The sequence below is a fragment of the Notolepis coatsorum genome, assembly GCF_963971535.1.
Source record: "Notolepis coatsorum genome assembly, chromosome: 9".
In the NCBI taxonomy this organism is placed as follows: domain Eukaryota; kingdom Metazoa; phylum Chordata; class Actinopteri; order Aulopiformes; family Paralepididae; genus Notolepis; species Notolepis coatsorum.
The window spans coordinates 126,373,339-126,400,265 of record NC_140173.1 but is presented as its reverse complement, the minus strand read 5'-3'; the positions used below and the strand labels follow the sequence as shown (position 1 = coordinate 126,400,265).

At 43.8% G+C, this 26,927-nt stretch overlaps 1 protein-coding gene across 1 annotated transcript in view; it reads right to left on the bottom strand.

Annotated features, from left to right (window-relative positions):
* The window catches only part of LOC311234743 (disintegrin and metalloproteinase domain-containing protein 12-like), a gene marked incomplete at its 5' end in the record, with an annotated part of 240,247 nt that overhangs the window by 158,116 nt on the left and 55,204 nt on the right, over positions 1 to 26,927 (bottom strand). Inside the window, 1 exon segment of the mRNA XM_084321986.1 lies at positions 24,782 to 24,855. Coding sequence (XP_084178112.1) covers positions 24,782 to 24,855 — 74 coding nt within the window.

Below are 26,927 nucleotides of genomic sequence, written 5' to 3'. Positions count from 1 at the left end.
GCCCCTCTTCGCCATGCGTGAGAGAGGAGCGAAAAATAATGGAGAACCAGCCCCTAAGCACACCGTACCTGGTATTCCCCGGCGGTCTCCCAACCAAGTACTAACCAGGACCAACCTGTGTAGCGGCCGAGATCCGACGAGATCGAGCGCGTACAGAATGGCATGGCTGTAAGCCATGACGACAGTGCTGAGTAAAAACATACCCAACCAGGGTCTCCATAGCGCTTAACCCTGTGACACCCAGACCGACCTGGCATTTTTCCCCCTGAAAAAAACCCAAGTCCCTCAGGGTACCAGAACAGCAGATCTGCATCCCCGGCGGACAACGGGTTCAACTGATCTGGACCAGCGTGACCAGAACCAGTCCCGTGCCCTAACCACGCCGACATGCCTACTCCAAGAGAAGGGCAGATATGCGTGTTGATCTTAACATGAAAAGAAGGCGCCACCCAGACGTTCGGACGAACCGCGCCTGGTGGCCCACCCCAAGGGCGTGAGACCCCACTACATATGTTCAGATCCATCCCGTCATCATCCCCCAGACATGAACGAGAATCCGTCGACAACCCACCCAGGTCATGGGATGTGGTCGCCGGAAGAGGAAAAACCCCCATCTCAGTTGCTTTATAAAAACGCTGTTTCAACCACAAGCAACCAAGGCGTGCCAGTCAATCGCCTGTTTACAGCGAGCTAGCACTATACGTGCGTCGGGACACACCCCCATCAATGAACAGGCTATTTAGACCTGTCATTGAATCCCCAAGGCGCCCAGGGGAACGACAAGAGGGGTGTGACACTCCCTAACTCCAACACTTCTGGAATAGAAAGAAGGAAGCATCAACAGTATGTATCCCAGTCTACACAGCCGGGGTAAAAAATGTTCACATTTTTACATCCCACCACCCTCCCATAGGAAAGAGACGGGGATCCCCAGAGAGACTTCCCACGCGAGCTGTACAGATTGAAAAGAATATATTGCACCTTGAGCCATGTAAAAAACTGGTTTTAGGGCCTCCGGGGAAGAGGCACCGAACCCATACACACTCAATAAACGAATTGAATCGAATATACATACAATAGAAAAGGACCCTTCTAGAGGGTCCACTCACTTTGACAATCTGAGGAGGAAGGCTCTGTACTCTGATGGAGGCTTCCTCACATGGAAGAAGGAGTCCGAACTCACAGAAGGCCTGAGTAGGCGCTTGGTGAGGAGGAGCCCTGACCACCCCCCCTGAAAACAGATCCATCACATGGACCTGAACAGCACACGGAAGTCCTACCAACAGAGACGCGCACGGTGACGTACTCTATGGCGGGGGAATTCCTGCGGTGCACACGCCCAATATACCAGGCCGTGGGACCAGGAACTCCCTCCCCCCCCCCCCCCCCCCCCCCCCGTAACGTGCCGAACCGCCACGTGACGGGAACCTTGAAGGACAGGGGGTGTACCCCTGACCGACAGAACAATGGGGAGAGGAAAGGTTACCAGTTCACCCCTTTACGACCCCACACCCATGATACGACGTAACGACAAAAAGAGAATATGACACAGTCATAGTCAGCTCTATGAAGCGTTTCACAGCTCCACACAGCGCACGAGCTAACCTGCTATCTGATTTTTACTAAGGAAAAACACAGAATAGAGAGGGCTCTAAGAACCCCGGTCCAACATACACATGTGCTTCTGTGGCCAGTACAACCCAGTTGTAGGTCACATGACACACACAACCCATCATCACCTACAAAAAATGGCAAAAACACTCAACAGAGGAACGCCGTTTTTTTCACAATGAGAGAATACATCATTCTTGATTAGTATCGACCACAGGCCTTGCTAAGCACACATGACAGCAACCAAACCAATTTCCCTTTAGGAAATAAGTTTCTCCAGCAGATTTAGCACAACCTCAGCAATCAAGCTGAGAGTTACATCGTATCCCTACCACACAAAAGACACAATTAATGCACAACATGTCTGATAGGAGGTGATAAAGTCCCCAGGGAACCGGGGGGGGAAACACAATCCTCCTATTTTACCCTCAATACGGCCAGTTAAAACAGGAAAACCTGTTAATGTGTGAACTCACTGTTCATTGTCATTACAGTCTGAGAAAGAACATTCTTTTACTCACTCGTCACCAAGCATAGCTTCATAGGTTAGTTGCCTTAGTAGTGAGTACACGGTACACATAAACACCATGATGTTTCTCACACAACAACCAGATCAATACATCACGATCTGCACGGAGAAGCTAACTGCCAGTGACAAAAACAGCTCACACACAACCCGCAACGTACCCCAAATGCATTGCAACAACACACGTTTTGGGAAAAAACACCGTTATTCACAATACATTTAGCAAGGTAAAACCAGAAGACGTGTTATGAGGTCTGGCCAACCCCGTACCTACCCGGAACGCAGATCAGCGAAGTGCAGTCACAAGACACCGTAGAACACAGCCGTCCTGTGTTGTTCGATCCGGGCAGCGTCGCCGCTCCACCAGTCGCTACAGTCCTCTTTGTTGACGCAATCCCCGTCTAGGCTCAGGCAGGGTCGACGAACATCCCCTGTCAAGGATGACGTCGTGGTCAAGAGTGTAAAACATGTTAAAATCAAAGCACGTTCAACAGAATAGCATCAAGCTAACGGCTGCTCCAACCGTTCGGGTGCTATCGCTTCCGCTCGCGAGACGCCGATCTAACGACGCACGCGATCAGGAGCGAGCTCCCGGCGGCGCGCGAGAAGCCAAGCTACCCCGCGCCAGGCCACCGACCGGCTAACCGTAAGCTATGAACATGTAAACAATGACATAACACTCACCCAGACAGGCCGCCGTTCTGAACCCTCCTCACTTTTTAAGAGAAAAGAGAAAACAAGACGTCAACACCGCTTCACAACGGTGACATTACCACGTCCGGCGGAATCAGCACAGTACCAACTGGCCTGTATAGCTGACTTTGAACATGAATCTGCCGCTATCGCACATTACATGCACATATCCCCTCGTGAAGGAATACTCTCATTTGGATATGAAAGATGGGGTCTTAACACGGTGACAGAGAGAATCCACTCGTCCAGAACACACAGGGATCACCAGTGTCAATGGTCGCGGCCCACTAGTTAAAACTATAATGGTCGCCAGACCAAGGCCTTCTGTCGCCTAGACGGCTAAACAAAGGACCCTAGCCTGGGGCCGGTTTCCATAAACTTTGTCAAGTAGCCCCCATAGCACTAACAGACAAGTGGAGCCCGCCAGCAAACACTACTCACCCAACCTGGAACGCACCGCTCCTCACAACAGCGGCATGTCCGACAGTTCAGCTGTGGCCTGTTTCACCCCAACAAACACAGCAAGGAACTGCAGTTGAGAAGCATGCAGCGGCGTGCTCCCAATACGAAAACCGGTGGAGGGTTTGTAGAATGATCATCATCTTCTAGACACTCCAGCACGAAGACAATATCGCCGTATTTTCTCGAAAATAGTGAGAGAGAAAATAAAGATATGATGTCAACGTATCCTTGTTTCCCAAGCTGTTCCTAATCCAATTTCTTCCATCACGGTGTCAAGTGTGGGGATCTACCGAGGCACCTCTTCCTTGTGGTGAAAGCGAGAAGGAGGAGAGCAGGTGACCACACACCTGCTTATGAAGGTAAGCTGATGAGGGGTGTGGTCAGACTAATACTGGTATTAGAGGTACATTTGTGGTTTATTCAGTACGCGTGCACGTACGCGAGATAGTGCAGTAGCGATGCCAAGCTAAGCCACTAACGATACAGAACTGGACACTCCATTGAAAGTTGAAAAAAAATAATGCACCGTTCAGCCACAGGGCACACTGCATTATCGCGACAGCGCCCCTAAGAGGATCTGGCCGGTAATGCACTTTGTCGAATTCAAAGAGTAGGGTACATCTGCAGTGCAGCTCTGCGACCTTGAATAGGTTATTAAAATGGAATAAAAGCCAAAACAACTTGCCACGGATATATCCGTCCGTCGGTCCTTTAAGCATGGAATCGAAACATGGATATATCCGTCCTTGGGCGCCATTGTGTTAACAGATACTATCCGTTGTAATGAATTTTATAAACAATGTAGGACGTGTCGTGGAATATATTATCATGTTCTTATAGATCTGTGTTGAGACATCATGTTATACAGCGTGACTTTCAGTGTGGCCAGCTTGACTGGTTAATGTGTGTATGTCTCTTTAAGAACACTCTGACATTCCCCCAGCCATAACTTCTTTGTTGTTGTTCCCACTGACTGAGAACCATTTTTGTTTACCTTCATCATCATATCTGATATTATGTTATGACTGACAACTGTGTATTTAACATATGTCTGAACAAGCGCTCTGGGTCAGTCTATGGCCAGACGCTAATGTGTTAACATGTTGTCTCTGACTGTAGGCTGTCCTTTCATTTGTGGCCACGGTGAAATAAACGTTCTTCTTATTATTAATAATGACTCAGAATGATTTGTAAACGGCTCATCGTTTAGTCCTTTAATATTTCCCATTACAGACGAAAAAAGGCCAAGCTGTTCAGACATGCCTGTCTTCAGGTAATCAAATATGAGTGTTGAAGGCTACAACATTCCCTGCAACAAACACTAAAGGATAACCTTGCCTTTGTTTGGAATAGGCCCGGCAGAGTATCTTTGCCCTTGGCTGCCAGTAGGACGCAAATTGGTCTGAACCACTGTGATTTGGGCAAAAGCGCATAACTTATAGCCTGACCAGATGGATTCTCACATGATCTCGCAAAGCCAGCTGCCATGCAAGGTTAACTACTGTAAAAAGACAGGATGAATCAAATTAAATTTGTTAAATAAAAGTCCTTGTTATTGTTATTTTGTCCACTTGGCACTGTGGTGGATGCCCTGGAGGAATAATTATCTTGGTCAGATAGCTGGTTGTTACAGATTTATTAGCTTACAACCCAGGAGATTTGGCTTGAGAGACCCGGCGATCCCCTTGCCGGGGAAGTGTCGTAACAGGCTCCTTGAGACATGGAATACCTTTGCATTTATACAGTACATGACAGAGGGCCATGTGACCAGGTGGGAAGGAGGCTGTGATTAGATTAGACAGTAGGATGGTGAGACACAAAGGAAGGGGCCGGAAGGCGGATGGTTTAGGTATGGAGGTGGGAGACTGATTGATCAGGGGAGACTGATTAGATCAGAGGACAAAGGGATTGACGGGGTACCATAGTAGGTGTGGGGAGGGGTACAGCATTAAGCAGCACATTCCCTGTAAAAAGGTCATAAATATATATATATATAAAAAAGATCAGCTGTACAATTACTGTACAACTGACCTATGTCAAACCTTGCTGTCTTTCCTTGATCCTCCAATCACCAACTTTGTTTGTCCAAGGGAAGGAACAGTTGTGAATGGAGGATCAAGAAAAGAAAACAGGGTTTGAGCCAGGTCAATTGTCTGCCAACGCATCAGTGCATCACCACTCTAAAGGCAGTGTTCCCTATCCAAATATAGCAAACACAGCCGAGAACACATGGATGTCACACATAAATAATCACAAGTGTATGGCCATCCCGTGTATGGCCTCTGTCTGTTTGAACAGAACATCCATTTCTTATTTATAAGCTTATCACCAGGACTGTCCCTAAAACAAATCCGCTGGCTACCTTATCAGTTTCCTCAGCTAAATTTCCCATTGGCTTCTATGTTTGTACACACGGGTCCCTGGAGTTCACTGGGCTGTTGTCCCGCTCAGCTGGGGCCTCATACAACACCAGCACAGCAAGCAAAACCCCTCTATCGCTGGTGTGATGCACTTCCTCACTTCCCTGTTTTCCTAGGCACATCTGGTTGATTGTGAAGACACACTTCCTCGTGTGTATGTGTGTGTGTGTGTGTGTGTGTGTGTGTGTGTGTGTGTGTGTGTGTGTATACTGTATGTTTGCATGTACTGTATGTTTGCATGTGTGTGTGTTTGTGTACTGTATGTTTGCATGTGTGTGTGTGTGTGTGTGTGTGTGTGTACTGTATGTTTGCATGTGTGTGTGTAGTATGTTTGCATGTGTGTGTATGTACTGTATGTTTGTGTGTGTGTGTGGACTGTATGATTTTGTGTGTGCACTGTGTGTGCACTGTGTGTGTGTGTGTGTGTGTGTGTGTGTGTGTGTGTGTGTGTGTGTGTGTGTGTGTGTGTGTGTGTGTGTGTGTGTGTGTGTGTGTGTACGTGCGGTGAACTTGTGCGTATACTGCTCATAGATCAAGCTGTTTGACATTTACAGTTACTGACCACTGACCAGAGTTCATATCCTATGTGTACATTATGCATGTCTGTATACAGTATGTGTATCTGAGCATGTCTGGTTATCATTTACTTACCATCATGTTCACAGCATGGGGGAGAAAGGCAGAGATGGAGAGGTTACTTTGACAGGTTTATATCCATGGGCTTGTTGTTACTGAAATATCAATAGCATACCCATATCTCGTATCAATATTGGTTTTAGGGCACAGAGAGATATTGAGAGGTATTGAAAACGTTTAAAGTTGGATCCTTGGACAACGTTGGACAATATAATCTCAAGTTTAGCCGACCAGCGTTTTATTGAATAATTGTATCCCTACTAGTTTATGGGCATTTTATTGAGGAAATTAATGGATTATTGTCTGACTTTAATTTGTGCAGCAAATAGTGTACCCTCCTGAGACCCAACCCATTGAATTGTGTCCTCTATAGGTGACATTTTATCTCTCTTTAGTCTTTTGATCTACTCTACCAATTCCTGCTGTGCTGTACAGAGGACATCCAGGGCCTTCCATTGATGTATTGCATGATAGGGTGGCATGCTGGGAAGTTCCTCTTTTTCTTTTCATCCAAAATGGCAGGAATACGAACCAACACATTTCATGGAAAGAGAGGTACGTTTATTGTTTTTTTTTTTACTATGAAAATCATATTCTTGTTTATTAACATGTTAGGAATGATATATTTCATTCTGAAAGCAGTTCAATTATTTGTGTTTTTAAGTAATAGCCCTTTTATGAATGTCAAGTATAGTGGACACCCAGACCATCTTTATGTACTTAATGACTCAACATTGTTGCAGGGGACAGAAAAGAGGCGCATTCTTTACCAAATAATTGAGGGAGACTCAGATTTGGAGTTGTCAGATGATGAGAGAGATGAGGACTTTGTACCAGGGACAGAAGATGCTGAAGTAGAAGAAGAAGCAGATGATGCAGGAGGCTCTGATGATGCAGCAGGCGCAGATGAGCAGACAGATACAGACACAGATACAAACACAGACACAGACACAGATACTGTAGGTTTTAAAACCAACGGTATAGAGATTGGTAGGTAGTACGTACTGAAATGCATCAAACAGCACCCATCCCTATCCATTCTCCTCAGTCTAGGATATGCGTTTGAGTCCAACTGCTTCAACTGAGGACCGGCAGCTACAGTAGTAATCTCACTAATCCTTATAATCTGTATATCATCTGGATGGGTTGACGGTACTGCAAGGGATATGACTGGCACAATATCCATACCAGAGAGAGATCAGTCAGACAGTACAGACCGAGGGATTGGCGCAAAAAGGGGCGTAATTGACATTTTCAGAATTTTACAGGAGAGCAAAGACAAACGGCAAACTCAATTGAAGGTTCCCACTTATGCCTTTATGTTTTCGGCCTTTATTTGAAAAAGTTAAATTATAGTGAACTTATCCTTATACCATTTGATATCAAGAGCTTTCATCAAGAGCTATAAAATATATATATATATATATATATATATATATATATAAGAGCTTAAAAAATATATATATATATATATAAAAATCGCCCGAGGTGTCACTTACGCCCCTTTGCTCCAAGCCCTCGAGACACTGTGTTATCTCCGCCAGAAGCGCATGTGCCAGGGTGGGAGATTATAGTTTTGGTTGTGTGGGTCTGTCTGTGGGTCTGTCTGTGCGTCTATTGGGAGCTAATCTCGCCAACTACAAGGCCGTGGAGGAGGAAAATTGCCACATAGGCAGACAGCAGGCTAGGGATGTGACTCCCAAAATATTACCCCAATTGGCCTGAGGTTGGCGCTATAATTAATGGTCAAAATTCATAATTTTATGATTTATACAAAACTTGGTACAGACATCCATCTATCCTCACTCTACAACGTTGCCTCAAGGACCCATGAAGTCCGCCATACTGGAATTTCTATTAGGACATCTGACGTCTGAGTGCTACCTAATTTTCTGTGGATCATTACTGGAACAAGATTATCAAAAGTTGTATAAGGCTTGTTGATATCTAATTTGAAGATATTGACCAATAAACTTCAAAAGGGCGTGACTCCGCACATTCATATACCAAAGTCAACGACCACCAATCGTCACAACTGCAGGATACGTCCACATAAGTACCTGAAACACAAGGTATGTGTTTCATTCAAATCAACCACTAGGGGGCGCTACAAATTAAAGAAATGGGCGTGGCATAACACCAATTATAATTATTATTTTCCAGACAGGAACAGCTCATTGAAGCTGTGATATTGGTGGTGTAAGCAGGAGATTGTGCATGTTCTTGTGAAACGTGATTACCATACAGTTGACCCTGGACTAGAAGTCAAACTCGACTATGTAACAGGATGTGCTTGGCGGGGGGAAATCTGGCATGATGATTGTTACGGACCCTGTCCTTATGTATGTATATAGAGGGAGTAATGTATGTTATCTGTTGTGTGTGTGTATATAGGCATGTTTTGGTTGTTCTGTTTTTGTCTCCCTCCTGTGTAACATCCCATTCTCAGGTGTCTCCCAGTCCCAGTTGCAGCAGCAGCTGTTCAATCAGCAACTCACCCCAGTGCAGCAGCAGCTGAGGCTCGTCAGCGATCAACCTTCTCTCTCACTTCATATGTCCCATTGTGTGCAGTGTTAGCCAGAGCTCTGTCTGTGTGTTGGTGGTAACTATGTCTCTGTGCTTTTGTTGGTAGAGCTCTCTCTGTTTGTGTGGTAATAGAGCTGGTGAAGGCTCTGGCACTTGGTGCTGTTAGTTAGTTTAGGAGCTATCTTTAGTGTTGTGTGTTCTGTAGAGCTGTGGCCTTTTAGGCATTCGGTTGGTGTAGAGCTGGTACCTAAAGCTCTGGTTATTTGTGCTATTATTTAGTGGAATCCTTGTATCTTTTGGTGATTGTAGTACATTTCTGTTTATCCCATAACCTGTGTATACTTGTTTCTCTCTTTTGTGTCACCCAGCCTATGGTGATTGTTTTTCTTGTGTATTAATCTTTTGTTTCGCACACAGGGACATTGAGGACAGGAAGATACCCTGGGGTCTACATTTTTGCATCACGTAGGTGACTTGATGTTAAAGACACCAGCCTTAGAAGTGAGCACCGCCACCTGTACTTTTGGGCATCAGCGCCTGTAAGGGGGGGGGGGGGGGGGATTTAATTTCCTTTATATTTCATTTGGTGCCACTGGTAGTCCTCCTTGCTCTCTGTGTTGCTGTGTTTATAAAATAAATACTATTTTGCAAATTGTTTCATGGTTTTGTGTCACTGCACCCTCACCTACCCTGTCTGTGGCCTTGTGTTGCGTCTCCTTACTGGGGTACGTAACAATGATATATAGTTGTGGTCGCATTATGTCCCCAATAAATGCATGAGAGTCACATATACATGAGTTTTATCGGTCTGAGAGATCTGGATGCATTCATAAAAAACACGTATGCATTCAAGCACGGACGCACACTCTCTCTTCTCTCTCTCTCTCTCCAGGATACAGTACATTTCCTCCTACAGCTTTGCTGATCCAGAAAAAAATTACCCAGATACCTGTAAATATGAACATCATGCAGAAAAACACAGCTCTCCATAGCATGTGTTTTACACTCACCTACACTAGTTCATTCCACTGACGCCACATATATCAGACAGGCTGGGGAGGATGGGGAGGGGGGGCCTTGGGCTGGGGAAGTACACTGAAGATGAGGTGGAAAATGCATCACGTTTTCATTTGGAAGCACTCTCATGTATTCTCTGTAATGTGCTGAAGAACAAAGCAGCAAAGTGCTGACGCTCGCAGTGCCCTACCTGTTCCAGCGCTAGCAAACACCCCTGATGGGTGACCCATATATATGAGGTTAAAAGCACCGTCCCGACCAACGTTCCCCTGTGGAAATGAGAACTGCTCACGACGAAAAACACCAGTTGAACTTGAACACGCTTGTGCCATAACGTCTCCATGGCGACCGAATGGGCACATAGCTTCCGACAAACAGAGATGATGTCTTAGGCTTCAGTACCCCAATTACTTTATTATGGGAGATAAAAACACAGAATAAAGACGTTCGTGGCATTTACAATCTTGGCTCGAAAGTTCTAGAATTTTTATCAACTGATTTTATAGAAAGACATCACGTTTTGGAAAACGGCCAAACTATTTAAAAGAGTGTACAATATTCTGGCATCAATCTGGCAAAGCTGTATGGGCCAGCTACAGTATTTTTGCACAAGTTGTCTTATGCAGTCAGTATCAAAATGTTACCAAAGTGTCCCTTAGAGGATGTCCTACAAACACGTGCATACAAAACTAAACTGTAGGGTCACTATAATGTGAGGTCTAGAAAATCAGATCCTCAAATGATCTATGGATCTGGAAAATCACTCAGAATTAGAGAGACAGAGACAGAGACAAAGGGGGAGAAAGAAAGAAAGAAAGAAAGAAAGAAAGAAAGAAAGAAAGAAAGAAAGAAAGAAAGAAAGAAAGAAAGAAAGAAAGAAAGAAAGAAAGAAAGAAAGAAAGAAAGAAAGAAAGAAAGAAAGAAAGAAAGAAAGAAAGAAAGAAAGAAAGAAAGAAAGCAATTGGGGACTTTGGGGTAGCTTGGCTCTCATCCCACTGGTTAAAAAAAGCACTACTCTAATCTTTTCCCCCAGCAACCCCTAAGCCTCTCCCCTCTCTGTCCTCCAAGACCGGGCAACTTGTCCCAAGGACGGTCTGTATTATCTCCCAACTCTCCCACTGCCACACATACACACACATATACACTAATCTCAGAACACAGGAGGCTAAATGCCATCATTAATTGCTCCTCTAAGCAATAATCGAATGCTTCCATGTCATTGAAATTGAAAAAATATCTGTGCTGGATATCGGGAAAGCGGTCACTGGAACGCTGAATTGTATCTATGCAAAAACAGACAGACACACACACACGCACACACACATACAGTACACACGCGCACACACAGAACAAACTCTGACGGCCAAGTTTTCTGCTTCACAAGCCAACGCTACCACAGCGCCAGCAGCAGGTAAAAAGTCTTCTGTTTCACAAGCCAACGCTACCACAGCGCCAGCAGCAGGTAAAGTACCTATAACCACCACTGCAGTGGAATAAAGTGGAACTTTTACAAGCCTACCAATAAAAAACCTCCTGCGTCACACAGCCTCTAAATACAGTAGGTGCTTGAAATACAGTTTCATAATCACACCCCCCTCCCCCCCATTTTATTATGAGTAGCAGCAACACTGTAAATGGAACATCCATTTCCTGGTACTCTGCTGCATGTCCATGTGGATTAGAAGGAACTAGGGATGTCCGATATTATCGGCCTACCGATATTATCGGCCGATATTGGCATTAAAATGTGATATCGGAAAATATCGCTATCGGTTTTCAATTTTATTTTTTTATTTTTATTTTTTTCATTTCTATAACCTTTATTTACCCAGGCAAGCAAGTAAGAACAAATTCTGGTTTTATTTATTGTCAAAAGTATGCATAATGTTATGTTAATTCCACAACAAGACATATGTAATGTTAATTACCTGAAATTATTCAGTTTTTTGGGGAGGGGGGAAACCCTGCATATATCGGTATCGGTTGATATCGGTTGATATCGGTATAGAAAATTAAGAGTTGGACAATATCGGTATATCGGTATCGGTAAAAAAGCCAATATCGAGCATCCCTAGAAGGAACGAATGCCGCAAACACTCAACAAACAAGGTGCTTTGTATTTCACACGGCAGCGCTAATTGACTGTGGCAGGTAGAGCAGATAGTTTTGGCATCCAGCGCTGTGGGACACAGAGACTTGGCACGAGAGACGCATGAGGGTACACGTGTTGGCACCAAAGAGACGCTCCCGGAGGGGGCTGGAGGTCTCGGGTTGCGAGCCGAGAGGGACAGCGGCGGTCCCCGGAGACATGGTACAATCACGCACCGCAGACTGACGAGCAAAACTAGATCTTAGTGAATGCACATGTGTATGTGGAGACACACGTAAAAAACACCTGCATACTGTACATGCATACAGAGAGAGAAGACGTGAAGGGAGAGAGAGCAAGCTGGGGATAGAGAGAGAGAGAGAGAGAGAGAGAGAGAGAGAGAGAGAGAGAGAGAGAGAGAGAGATAGAGAGAGAGAAAGAGGGAGAAGAGAGAGGGAGAAGAGAGAGGGAGAGTGATGGATGAGTTATAGAGACAAACAGGAAAAATAACTGCTCCTTATCGACTGACATCCACATGGTAGTTCATCCAGTTACTGCATGAGCCCTATGTCAGTAGTTCACTGCACAGTGTATTTATCTGCCAGCAAACCCATCACTGCAGTCCTGTTTACACTAAGGCTGCTAGAATGCTATTTAAACACTCCCCATTAGGCGTGAGAGCTGGCGGGCGAACAAGCTAGCAGCCCAACTGTTTTCAACACCAGCCATCCGCTGATAGCGGCAGTACAAATAATCTCTGGGTCTTGACAGATCCCACTAAGAGCTAAAGACAACTGGGTTATCTCTTTGTCCGGCCCTGCGCCTCTTGTGAGTGAATGTTTTGGCTAATGATGTGCCTATTCCGCCCGCTGCCTATTGTGAGAGATCATGACATTGCCAGTCCTATTTATTTCTGATGTTTTATGTATGTCTCTTCACATAAAGAAAAGACAAAAAAAAATCCATTTAAGAATGTTTTCATTGGGAATGTTTGTCACAAACATAATGATGTTGTTTAGTGGCAGCCATGTGTTTCTGAAGGTCCCTCTATTCTTTCCTGCCTGAGAAGAATGACAGGAAGTGTCCTCATTGAGGGGGTGGGGGTGGGAGTCTTATGTCAGAATAAACCGCTGTATGAAAAAATACAATGTGCTGCTGTACTTCAAGACGAGGACAATAAAACATTTTAATGAAAAGCCAAGCAAGCCTTTGCTTGCTTGTTTTTTTTTATTTATCAAAGACCAAACTCAATAAATCCTTGGCTGATTATTTTAGGCTTGTCCTCAGACTGTCCTTAACTTCACAATAGCACAAGAACCACAATAGACTCTACCAACATAATGTAGCAAACAGTTTACGTTTCTGAATTTTATCCTTTAATATTTAAAGGCCACTGCTGCTAATCCTGCTGTACGGTAAACTCTGAGGTATATCATTTACTGACTGCTATGTTGACGTGATACTGTTTTAGATTTAAGTTAAAGGGAAATAATTTAACCATTCAGTACAATGAAAAGCGTGTTTTTCAGAAGATAGAATTGATAGAATTACCCAAAATGTTAGAACTGTTGTTGTTGTGAAAATGATGACTAAAGCTCTCTGATCTCTATCCCCCTAGATATCAACAACATCCACTCAGATATAGTATATAATATAATAATACTAGTACTCTAAGGTATTAGCCATCAGACTTCAAAAGCATATGACGTCTTTAGTTCATCCGGATCAGACTGGCTTCATAAGAGGCCGGTTGATCACTGATAACATAAGACGATTACTACACATACTAGATGCCAGCAAGGACGACACCACACCTAAGGCGATGCTGTCCCTGGATGCGATGAAAGCTTTTGATAGGTTGGAATGGTCGTATCTATGGGCAGTATTAGAAAGGATGGGGTTAGGAAAAGGATTCATTGATATGATTAAAGTACTATACAAAGACCCATCGGCCATGATTACAACAGGTATAATCACCTCCGAAATCTTTCCGGTATCACGCTCTTCTAGACAGGGTTGCCCTCTTAGTCCCGGACTATTCGATTTATCATTAGAGCCTTTAGCACAATATATAAGACAATCCCAATTCATAGAACCAATCGTAATCAAGGGCACACAACATAAAATTAGTTTATATGCGCGGACGACGTAATACTGTTCATGCAAAACCCTAACACCGCAATGCCTCATCTTCTCAAGTTGATTGATGACTTTGGCGATCTATCGGGATTTAAGATAAATTGGCCAAAGACTGCTTTCCTTCCACTTAACGCCCCTGCAAAAAAATATATACTCCTTCCAAAAGAAATACCAATGGTTAAACACTTTAGATGTTTGGGAGTTGAAGTATTCCCTACCATAAGCCAAACGGTGAAGCACAATTACATAAAAATCCAAAATAAAATTAAATACGACTTTGACAGGTGGTCAAAACTTTAAAACTCAGTACAGGCACGGGTATCAATAGTTAAGATGGATGTCTTACCTAGAATCAACTTCATCAGCTCAATGCTACCGTTACCCCCTCCAGATGGTTACTGGAAAAAATTACACTCTTCTGCATACAAATTTATTTGGAATAACAAACCACCACGTATAAAAAGATCCACCGCACAGAGAAACAAAGCCGATGGAGGTATGGCATTTCCAGATTTTTTCCACTATTTTAAGGCGTACACTTTAAGACCACTGACAACCTGGTTTGATCCCCAAGCATTAGTATCCTGGAGAAATTTAGAAGTAAATATAGTAGCACCACATAGACTGCAGGACATAGTATACACCAAATTATCAATTAAGCAATGCGAACTGAAATTTGGCCCCATTATTACTCATGCGATCCGGATATGGCGTGAAACACAAAAAAAATATTCTAACCCACATAAATGGCATAATCAAACTCCCTTATTCAATAACAATGCACTCCTGATTGGAAAACGACCTATAAGATTCCCTAGATGGGAAAAGCAGGGCATACACACATTAGGAGATGTTTTCAACAAACAGGGTTTTTGTAGTTATGAGGAAATACACAAAAAATGTGATCTCACCAGTTCCACATATTATTTTTACGCACAGTTGTTGTTATGTTTGAAGGCTCATGGTGTCCCATTAAGGATACCAATTGAACACCACAGATACCACAAATTCTTCTATGAAAGAGAGACATCGAGAGGTTTTGTATCAGATTTGTATCATCAATTACTAACGTCCTCGTATGAAATCCTCCACCTAGATTCAGTCTGGAGGAGGGATATACCAGACCTGGAAATAAATTTTGATTGGCAAGAAGCCTGGGCAAATGTTCGACTTGCGTCACGTAACCCGGACCATCAACAAATCAATCTTAACTATATTCATAGGACATACCTGACTCCTATAAGACTGAACAGAATGGGTCTTAAACAAGACTCCAGATGCTCCTTATGTACAAATGGGGATGAGGGTACATTTATGCACATGTACTGGGATTGCCCACCAGTTAAGATATTCTGGAAAGAAGTGACCCAGCAATTATCAAATCTCTTAACTCTGAATATACCTGTACCCCTCTGTATTACTGTTGAATGATGTTTTTGAGTTTGCAGTCCCTATACAGCTAAAGAGATTGGTTTTATCTGGTATCACAGCGGCTAAAAAGCTGATAGCATCACGATGGTATCAACCGGAAAAAATGTGCCGGAAGGTCTGGATTCTTACATATCTCGAGGTGATTTATCTAGAAATATCTACAGCAAGAATTTTGGGTCTCAGTGAATCCAAAATTACAATGTGGTTAGAAGTGGTGGAGAGAATAAAAGCTAGCATATGAATGGTAGTGCCTGGTTAGGAGCGAAGGATAATGGATGGATTATCCAAGGGGGGGCCCAGGGGGGGGGAGCGAGCGAGAGCATATGTGTGTAGGGTATTAGATAGCAAGTATTAGGTGTATGTCTTGTATAATACATTTATTTAAGTGGTGATTTCATTGGATGTGCACTGTTAATTAATGCTTGTATATCTAATTTTATGTTGTTATGTTTATGTGTTTGTTTAAAAAATAATAAAAAAAAATATATAAAAAAAATATATAATAATACTAATAATTAATTGCATTTACAGTATAGTGCTTTACAATGTAGGGTGGAAATTGCCTCCTTCCCCACCACTGGTAGCACCCAACGTTGGGCTATGCAGGCTCAATGGCTACCATACACTGGCACCCGGCACACATCACACTACAGTACTACACAATGGCTAAACGGCTCAGGAGACAGGGATTGATATAAGTCAATTAAGGGGAAGGCCCGGAAGGGATGATTAGGTGGCCTTGATGTCAGAGACCTGATTTGGAATTTGGCGAGGAATATACTTGGGTTACTCTGATTGGCCCATAAATCTAGCTGAGTGGTGTAAGGACAACATTCTGTTCTTAACACTCAAGCATCTATAGTCTCTGATTAATAGAAGGCCACGTCCCCTAAGCCTGCTGAGAGTTGGCTGTGCTCAGCTGGGTGCACTAAAACCCTATGATACTCATAACACTAACATCCCACAATAAGAAAGTCATGACTGAATTAAAACATATTTAAGTGATGGACACGACTACCTACTCTTATGGAGGAAAAATGTCAGAATAATTTTTTTTCTCCACTCAATAAACTCTTACACACACATGCATGGACACACACACACAGACACACATGTGCATGTGCACGCAATGCATGCATGCATGCACACATACACATTACACACACACACAAACAAACTCCTTTACCTCTCTGAAAGCGGTATATTAGTCTTTAATCAGGGCTAATGTAGAAATGTCCCGGGACTGCTATTAATCACTACAGGCTTGCCAATGTGCTATAGATCACTGCCCATACATCAAACCAGCCACCGCTGTCAAAGAGCACATGGCAGTTCAGACCTGTGTACTGTACATATCTGAGCATAACATTTTGCCCACCCTTTATTTTTATGAAGAATGGGGGGGGGGGGGGGGGGGGGGGGGGGGGGAGAAAAAATTACAGGCTGTTAGTGAAACATTTTCCATTTGCAGCCATATGTGTAGTATTAGCGTGGGTACGTCCTCTGCTCTGCCATAGACTGAAATTTGGAAAATAGGAGGTAATGTGAACGGGCAAAAAGGACTGTGCAAATGCCAAAGCACTTGGTCGGAAAGTACGGGTAAGTGCACTCTCTGCGTGATTAGAGTGCCTCCGAGGCCCAAGTGATTCACAGAATTCACATCCAGATACTTTCTATCTGGGATTATAAAAGTGGATGGGGTTGCTATTCCAATGGCATACTTATTTAGTGATTGAGGGAAGTGCAGGAAGAAGACCAAAGCAAATAAAGGGTAATTCACATCACTTTTAACCCCTCCCCTCGCACCCACATTCTGTCTCTCTCGACTTCGACTCCCTCTCCATATAAATGTATTTAAGACTAAAGAAACGGAGCCTTGGATCATTTTAAAACAATGTCATGGTTGGTTCTGACATAGTTAAAGAGAAGCGCTTGAGTCAACCCAGATAGTCTAAATAAAAACAGTCCTGCTGGCATACATACTTCACAAAGTTAAAGGCTCTCAGTGATCCAAATGTAAACAAAATAAATAAAAAAAAAAAACAATGGAATCACGTTTAAATTTTCTAGACGATCGACTGAGCTCTCGATACAAGGACAACACCAGACAACAGGTTAATAGTTATTATAGAATATAATAGAAATTCTAGAGATTTGATGTAGCCTATTTTGAGTCTGTAAAATTTTTGTTTACATTGGCAATTCTGTTACAGTAAACACTAAAAGCGGATCTACATTCTGATTTAGAACGGGCTAAGAAAGTCCCAAATAGTGTATTTGTATCTTCAAGAATGTGAACCATGTGAATATACATGGTAAAAGTAGATAAAAAAAATTAAAAGTCACGTCTTGTGCCTTAACACATTCACGGCCAGCCATTAGATGGGCCCCATTCTAGGAAGGCCAGCGTTCCCATAACAAACGTTCACTGTGCATCACGTTGTTTGTAGAGCTAAATCTATATTTTATATTATAGCTATGCATCGAATGTCATTGTCAATTGACAGTATGAACCTTCCATTCAATATGCCATAAAGAATTTTTTTTTCATCAATACGTTCCCGTTTTATACCGTGATGAATATGAGTGTTATATCGGAATTATCTGGGATGATTCCTGCAAAGCTATTTATAAGGCGCTAAGCTAATAACGTTAAATCGATTGGCGTTTCGTCCCTACACAAGCTAGACTTAAAGATCCAAATGCATATGATCTGTATTATGTTCCATCATGAATGCATGAAAGGGGGGGGTAGTCGTTTCTGATTATTGATTACCAATAACGGCATTCGTTATTACCACAACATAGGATGAGCAGGGGGATGGCTATTAAATCCTTGCACGATCAAGCTGAAATTGACGTCAAATTGCTCTTACCTGTGGCCGGTTGGATTCCAAAAATAATTTTACAGTTATTTGATCACCATCTGCTAGATCATATGTCCATTGGCTGATGCCATATTCCTGTACTGCATAATGAATTCGGCGTCGCAAAAAGTATTCCATGCGATCTGGTGAAGCCCTCGCTTCAGGCTAACAAAAAAGTCCGCCCGGAGAGTAAAAAAGGTGACACCAAGCCTGCAACAAGGATTACTGCATTCTTGAGACAGCGCCAATACCAGGATCTGGCCGGTACTGCACTTTCCGAGTCTCAATATGCCTTTTCCAGCCAAAATACAGCTCTGTGACATTGAATAGGATATTAAAATTGAATAAAAGAAAAAATGAGACCAGAATCTAAAGTAACCAACAGAAAGGAAGGAAGAAAGGACAAATCCCATTCCAAAAACAGTTTTCCAGAAAGGAACCCCTAAAAAAAAAAAAAAAGCTTAGCCGATGTTCTAACTTTGCAGCGACTGCTAATGACAATTGTCACAGTTTAAAAAAATTAATAAAAAACGTTGTTTGTATTATCCGCCCGTCCACTGCCACTGCCACTCCCCCCCCCCCACACACACACACACACACACACTTGCACTCGCAGTGAGCTGCTATAACTCAGCACAAAAGAGCTGCCACTTACTAAACACTTAAGTTTGCCACATCCAAATCTACTTGCTCACTCTTTAAGAAAAGCCAATACTTGAAGCCAATAACGCAACTCGCGTATAGAGAGAACACACACGGTCTTGACTCAGTCCAAACACACACACACAGGGCCGGATTAACGACCGGGCCGTCCGGGCCGCGGCCCGTGGGCCTCTAGTGACGAGGGGCCTCCAAAAATCTCCACATCCCAGCCCCGACACCTGAATACTTTTACCAACGGATTTCCAGTTCCGCGTTCGCGTTCTGCGCTCTGATTGGCCACTGACTGGCCAGTTTCTGGTAGCGCCAATCGTGTGACGCCTCTTTCTTTCACCGGTTAAGCTTAGGCACTCTTTCGAAGTTGGTTAAGGTTAGAGTTTGTCTTAGAGCAGGGCGATAGAACACCAGCCCTGATTCCATACTCTAACCTTAACCAACTTCGAAAGAGTCGCCTAAGAAACGTCAGTGGCCAATCAGATCGCACCAGAAACGTCAGTGGCCAATCAGATCGCAGAACGCGAACGCGGAACTGGAAATCCGTTGGTAAAAGAATAGACGCAGCCCCGACACGAATGAGGCAGATTGGGATCATTATTCATGACAGACAGCAGAGACCCGCCGGTGCTGATAGCGGATAGCATCGAGCTCCCCCTAGTGACTAGGGGCCTCCACTACACACTAGTAAAAAAAAGAAAAGAAATACAAAAAAAAAATATATATAATCAGATCCTCATCCAACATTTACTTTCACAGCATCTATAGTGCCTACTAGTATCATCTCATCTCTTCTCTATCTATTTTTATTTATTTTATTTATTAAATTTTTTGTATTGCAAATAAAAATATGATTGATTGTTTGATAATGAGGGGTGAGAGACGTTGAGTCTACGTGACACTGACGTCCAGCTCCAGGGGTCACTGTCAGGTCAGGTCAGGTGACCACTGACCGCGAGAATTGCACTTGCAAGTTGATCAAGTAGGCTAAGACTCGAGTAGTACTGTATGATCATATGAGACTCAAAAAACATGGATAAAAAAGTTAAACGGTGGGAAAGCGGAGCTGCTAAGTTAAAATCTAAACAGGAAAGGGACAGAAAGAGCGCGTTACTTCGGCAAAGCATACCGACTATCTCTACTTTTTTCACCCCGTCAGGTAAGGAGGAGGATAGCCCCCTGGCTAGCACTAGTAGTAGCAGCAACGTTAAAGAGGCTGAGCCAGGCGCCGCGGGCAGAGAGGACGAGAACGCTAACGTTATTATTATTGATGCTAGCGACAGAGAAGAGGCCTCTAGTTCAGCCGGCCCACCACCACCAGTGGCTGCCACCTGTTCGTATACGCCTGCCGCATCTCCACAGCCCACCCCCAACACCAACACGAATGACTTTGACTCTGAGGCAGACCGCGATGATGACAGCCCGCCGCCGGCAGTGCTTGAACATGAAAACCAGGAGGATTAGTTGGACAATGTTACGGATCCAGCCTTTTTTTTTTTTTTTAAGTGACATATAAAAACACCACTGTGCGTGTATGTGTGTGGGGGGGGGGGCTTCCACAAGAATCTGGCCCGGGGGCCTCTGAATTCTTAATCTGGCCTTGCACACACACACACACTACATTTTCTACTTAATTCAACAGCTTTGACTGTTTCGTTAAAGGTCAAATTAAATGCATCTGTAATTATGTCATAGAAGACTAAAACACCTCAACCAAAGGTTTTGGAACAGTTCATTCTGAGTGCTCTAACTGAGCAACAAGTCCAAAATATTCCACACACTACTCTCTCGCACAACGTCCTTGTCGCTCCCTCTCTGCCACAGACACACCGGTCACAGTCCCCCCGTCCCCCCGTCCCCCCCCGTGCCACAGAGAGAGAGAGAGAGAGAGAGGTCAGGGGCCACCTGTTTTGAGCCGACTCAACCGGTGAACCAATATCAGAGGACACATCTGGCCTGACAGGGAACAGGCCGGATGGGAATGGCAGCCCCTGGGTGCGTGACAGATGACTCACAGCTGATGCCAGGGTCGGCAGGTTTGGGGCGGGTTGGCGGTGGGAGAGAGAAAGGTGTTTGGTGTGGAAAGATTTGGGGGGGGGGGGGGTTCTGTATTTTTCACCCATCCCAATTTTTTTCGTTATGCCAATTCCCTTCCTGGTCATTACGAGCATTGCCGCACTGTCGGCCTGGGGAGGCTGTAGAACTACCACACCTGACAGCGAGGAGTTTCACTAGGGGAACGTAACGCGTGCAGAGGTTCACGCTATTTCCCCCAGATCCCCTCCCTGCTGAACAGGCGCCCCGACCGGCTTCCCACCCGCTAACACTGCCAATTGTGTTAGTAGGGACAACTGACCAAGCCGGAGGTACCGCTGACAGCTGGATTCGATCCCAGAGTCTCTGCGGTGGTAGGCGAGTGCTTAGCCCACTGTGCTACCCAGCCGCCCTGGATAGTTTTTCCATATGAATGGGAGTTGTCGTTTGTGGACAGGGTCGTTTGCTTGTTCGGGGAGAAAGAGAATTTTGGATGTGGTGATTACTGATGATTAATTCACATAGTCACGTAGATGTCATTGGGATCAGGAATGAATGTTTACATGGTTCTCTATCATGCAAGCCAGTTTAATTTCTAGGACCTATGAAACACATTGAAAACCCAATGAATTACTTAAAAAAATACATGGATGTCAATCTGAAAATTAGGCTGTTTTTCCTGAATTCCTGAATTAAGTAAATTTTTTGGAGATTATGTGGTTTTCATCTGACAGAGATAAAATTATAATGTGCTAATGTCCCCGTTATCACACATAACAAAGTAATGTAAGGCATCAGCGTTCTAACTTTAGTAAGCACATTACAGTAACTGATTAAACAGATTTGTTACTTGCATTACTGTACATGTATGTGTTCCGTGTGGGCCAACTGAAAGTCCCCCACGAGCCCAAAGCTCAATTTCACCAGGGCGCATGGTTCCCGTGCATCTGCTGTTATATTGCTTAAGTTTAAAGTGTGCTGGCTGAGAGAAGAGGAGAGGAGACAGACACACAGAAAAGACACTACTTAAAGATGAGTGGTGTGGTCTCCTTCCCCCGTAGAGCAGGGCTGTCAAACTCAATTACCAAGGGGGCCGAAAAGAAATACACAGATGATGTTGGGGGCTGGACACATAATGACACCATTTTCCTGAGGTCACTTTCTTAATTGGTCATTTTGTTTATCTATTCAATTTGTGCATACCAGCTCAATATGTTGTTGTAAATGCACTGTTCAATTCCGATAAAACAGATTTATCTTCTTCACTGTAATTTTCTGATACACAGTAATTAAAAATAGTTTAAGGACGTATGAAAATGGACGTATACTTGTAAATATCCATCATTTCTTTCATTTAGAAAAATCACCATAAACAAATAAGACCATTGTCCGATACAGTATATCAACATGTCCAAAGCAAGAACCAACACATGGAGCACCGATATACCGATAATATATAATGTCATATCAGTAAAAGACTAATATTGGGCAATAATATCAGCTGACCGATATCTGTCGAGCTATGATATGATATTGGGGTTGGAATTTACCAGTACACAAGATATGATGATGATCACTTGTGCCATATGCATTATGAGAACACGCAGGGTGGCTGAGGAGGTGATGAAGCGATTGATTTTGGTTAAGTCTAATCTGTGTCTTATGAATGAATTCTTGTGTTGGGTTATGTATTCATTTGGAATGTCTTTGTCTAATGGTTATGAGGAATATTAGTATATGGAATGTCTGAGATCTTTCCGTTTGTTGTTTTATTGATATTTGTTGTTTTATTGATATTTGATTTGTTCTATATATGTTTGTATATTTGTTATTGTTCTATATTTGTTTGTATGTCTGATTTTTATTTGTTTATTGTTCTATATTTGTTTGTATATTTTATTGGTGTTTTATTGATATTTATTTTATTTTATGTTTTTTTCTTGATTATTCTTGTTTGATTTTTATGTTTGTATCCAGACCCCAGGAAGAATAGTCGCTGCTGAGGCAGTGACTAATGGGGATCTGAAATAAAGAAATAAAGGGTGATAATGAGATCGACAAGGCAAGGGAAGGGTGTTTTTGGAGGCAACTCCAACTCCCAGATGCTTGGATATGATACAATAACTGTTCAAAGTTTGAAATCAACTGCTGCCTGTTGTATATGATCCAATAACAGTTTGACATTTAAAATCACAGAACCAGGAAAAAGTTGGATTTGTTAGAAGTTTCACAGTGTGGGAAGAAAATTGGTCATAAGAGAAGTCAGGTATTATGTGGATGCATGAAGAGACCATGGTGGATATAATCTAACAGGGGACAATGGTGGAATATCGCTCAATATCAGCGATCATACCAAGAGGCAATATATTTATTTCTATTACCTCTTGAGGACTGTGGTGTAAATGGAGTAGCGTGTGAATCTCTAAGGTCTCTGACCTGTATTTGCTCCACAGTCTGAGCAGTGCTAGGGGTCTGTCTTCCTGTGGACCACATCTATCAGACTGCTGTCAGGATCTGTATCCATCCACAAAGCCATGGGGAATCCATCATGTCTCCAAACACTGTCATGGATAGGTGATGCTGGCAGACACGAGGGCCCCGAATGCTAGTCTGGTGAGACTGTAGCGATCGCTCCAGACGTGTAACCTGGCCCTTTAAGCACTTTGTCTCCTGTAGTGCGTTGGCTTGTACAGTATGGAATAGTTTGTTTGTGTGTGTGTGTGTGTGTGTGTGTGTGTGTGTGTGTGTGTGTGTGTGAGAGTGTGTGTGAGTATGTATGTATGCCTGCTTGTGCATGTGTGAGTGTGTATGTGTGTGTGTGTGTGTGTACAGACGTGTGTGTGCATGTGCGTGTGTGTGTGTGTGTGTGTGTGTGTGTGTGTGTGTGTGTGTGTGTGTGTGCGTGCGTGCGTGTGTGTGTTTGTGTGTGTAGTAAAGCTACCCAATGCTTCATGCATCATTTTCCACAGTCTGGAAGGGAGTGAAGTGATGAGAGATACAGTAGGGAGAAAGAGGAGGAGAAGGAGATGGAGAGGAGGAGAGGGAGAGGGAGAGGAGGATAGGGATAGGAGGAGAAGGAGATGGAGAGGATAGGGAGAGGAGGAGGAGAAGGAGAGGGAGAGGAGAGAGAGAGGAGGAGGAGAAGGAGATGGAGAGGAGAGGGAGAGGAGGAGGAGCTAGGCAGGTATATTCTCGGAGTCCACTCCTGCCTCCTCCTCTATCAGCTTTCATCTCTCAGCCCTTCAGTTGGAGACAGAACCATTAAAGAGACCTGGATATATTCCTGTCTCTCCTCCTGAACCTACTACAGTATATCACTGCCGGACCACATTGTCCCTGTTGCTATAACTTCAACCAGCCACGGCTGAGGGCACATTACTCTACTCATCCATCTCGTAAACCTAACAAATGCAAGGTTTCCTCAAGATCCCCTTTGCCTACAATTAGTATAGAGACAGAGACAGAGACAAGGAGAGAGAGAGAGAGAGAGAGAGATCCCCTTTGCCTACAATTAGTATAGAGACAGAGACAGAGACAAGGAGAGAGAGAGAGAGAGAGAGAGAGAGAGAGAGAGAGAGAGAGAGAGAGAGAGAGAGAGAGAGAGAGAGAGAGAGAGAGAGAGAGAGAGAGAGAGAGAGAGAGAGAGAGAGAGGATATGGTGCGGAAGAGGACTCACTGGTTTTTCTCCAGATCCAGGATCAGCTGTTGGCCTTCTGCCTGAACCAGGACCTGAAGTGACATGGGATGAGTCTGAAACACAAAGAGATGAGGGGTGAGGGGATGTCTCCCGTCCTGACTGACACACATGCCCCCGCCCTGTGTGTGAAGTTGCCCTTAAAAAGTGGGACTAGGGATCGGCCTCCCCGGGCAAATATTTTTTTATTACTTTTGCCGTCACAAAACCGACCCTAGCGTTTTATGGGATGCTCCTCACGCTGTATAGAAGAGAGGAAGCGGTAGGGCATGGCGTTGTGGGCCGAGCAGGAAGAGGGCTTTCACGTCCCTATAGCCCATGCATAACACAAGCAGTTACCAGAGCCTCTGGCCTCTATTAGTGAAACTGTGTCACAGTATCCTGTCCAGTATCCTATCCAGTTAGTCTTTTCCTAATACACTTTTCAGTAACAGTATCTGCAAAAAGGATTACAGGTATATCCAATGGAGTTTCTGACCTCTAGTTGATGAAACTATCACTATACTTGTTCTTCCAGCATGAGGACATGCACGCATGCGGTAGAAGACAAACAGAGTGCACAGGAGGCGTGTACAGTATACGCATGCCCTTGTGTGTGCCTGTCAATCAAAGGAGGAGGTTGGATTCATTACACAATGTTGCCAAACTGAAAATAGAAGGGAAAAAAAGTATTTGGATGGAAATGTGAAAATCAACAAAAGTTGTTTACAAGAAAGAACTCTGTTGGATACCTTTAAATAGATGGAAACATCCAATTAAGACCTGCTGCTGAAGTAGCCTAACGCTTATCAGCACATTGCCAGAAGTCATAACTTACTGTATTTCTGTGTTGATGGAGAGGACTGTTTGTATTATGCAGGAACAACATTTGTGACAATTTTCTGCATATTTCAGTGCTGACTGACACACATTTTCTACATGTTCAGCACTCATGATTTATGGCTGCAAAGCCTCATGGGAAATGAGGCTGAGTTGTGAGGGAGCGGGTTTCATTTCCCTCATTTGGTTTGATTTGGTTAAATGAATACAGGAAATGTGGGTATGTGGTGTGTACACACACCGCTACACACATACCAACACACTGACACACACACACACACACACACACACACACACACACATGCAAGTAGGGGTGGGCGATATGACGATATTAAATAAATATCGGGTTACAGTTACGATACACTTTTAAACGTATCGTGGACATTGTGATGTTTTGCACAAACCCTCACGTCAGTTTCTAAGCCGCCGCGGCTGAGATGAGACTTACTTTAGCGCAGCACTTTCCTCACTTCCTATCACGGGCCGGGGGCTGTATATCTCTCGCTCTCTCTCTCTCTCTTTTCCACTACCATGCAGTGGAAAAGCGGCATAAGAGAATACTTCATAATGTTTCATGTAGGGCTGTCAGTTTATTGCGTTAATTAGATTAATTAATTACACAGCAAATTATCGCGTTATGAAAATTAACAAAAAATGTGCGGCTGGGTGGCGCAGCGGACATTGCGCTCGTCACCAACGCAAGAGACACTGGTATCGAATCCGGCTGTCAGCGTTGCCTCCGGCTTGGCAGAGTTAGCGGGAGGGGAGTCGATGCGTGGTAGTCTGGTCGTTATGAACAGCGACTCCTACAGGTCGGTTGGGGCGCCTGCACAGCAAAGACAGGAAAATGGCGGGGGCAGTGTGAGCCTCCTACACGTTACTCCTCCCCAAAAGAGTCCACGCTGGCAGGTGAAAAGATGTGACTGGCTGCCTCCACATGTATCGGAGGGGACATGTGATGGGCTTCTATCCTCCCTACAACCGGCCAGTGGGGGGCACATGCGAGCAACGATCAAGACAGGGGAGGGGAGAATTGGCACGGCTAAATTGGGATGGGAGAAACATTTTTAAAAGTAGGAGAAAAAGTGGATAAAAAAAATAAAAAATTACTCAGTGCCGGCCTCCGTGTCCTATTTACCCCGTTGAATGCCGCCACCCACTTCAATGATAGAGCTCTCATAATCTTCGAACGCATAAACTATATCTTAAATTATGGCTATGTGTCTAATATGGCCGTCGCTTATCAATGACTTGTTTGCAGTCAACATTGTCGAAATTGATTGTTTTTTAATCGGTTCATTTCCGTTTT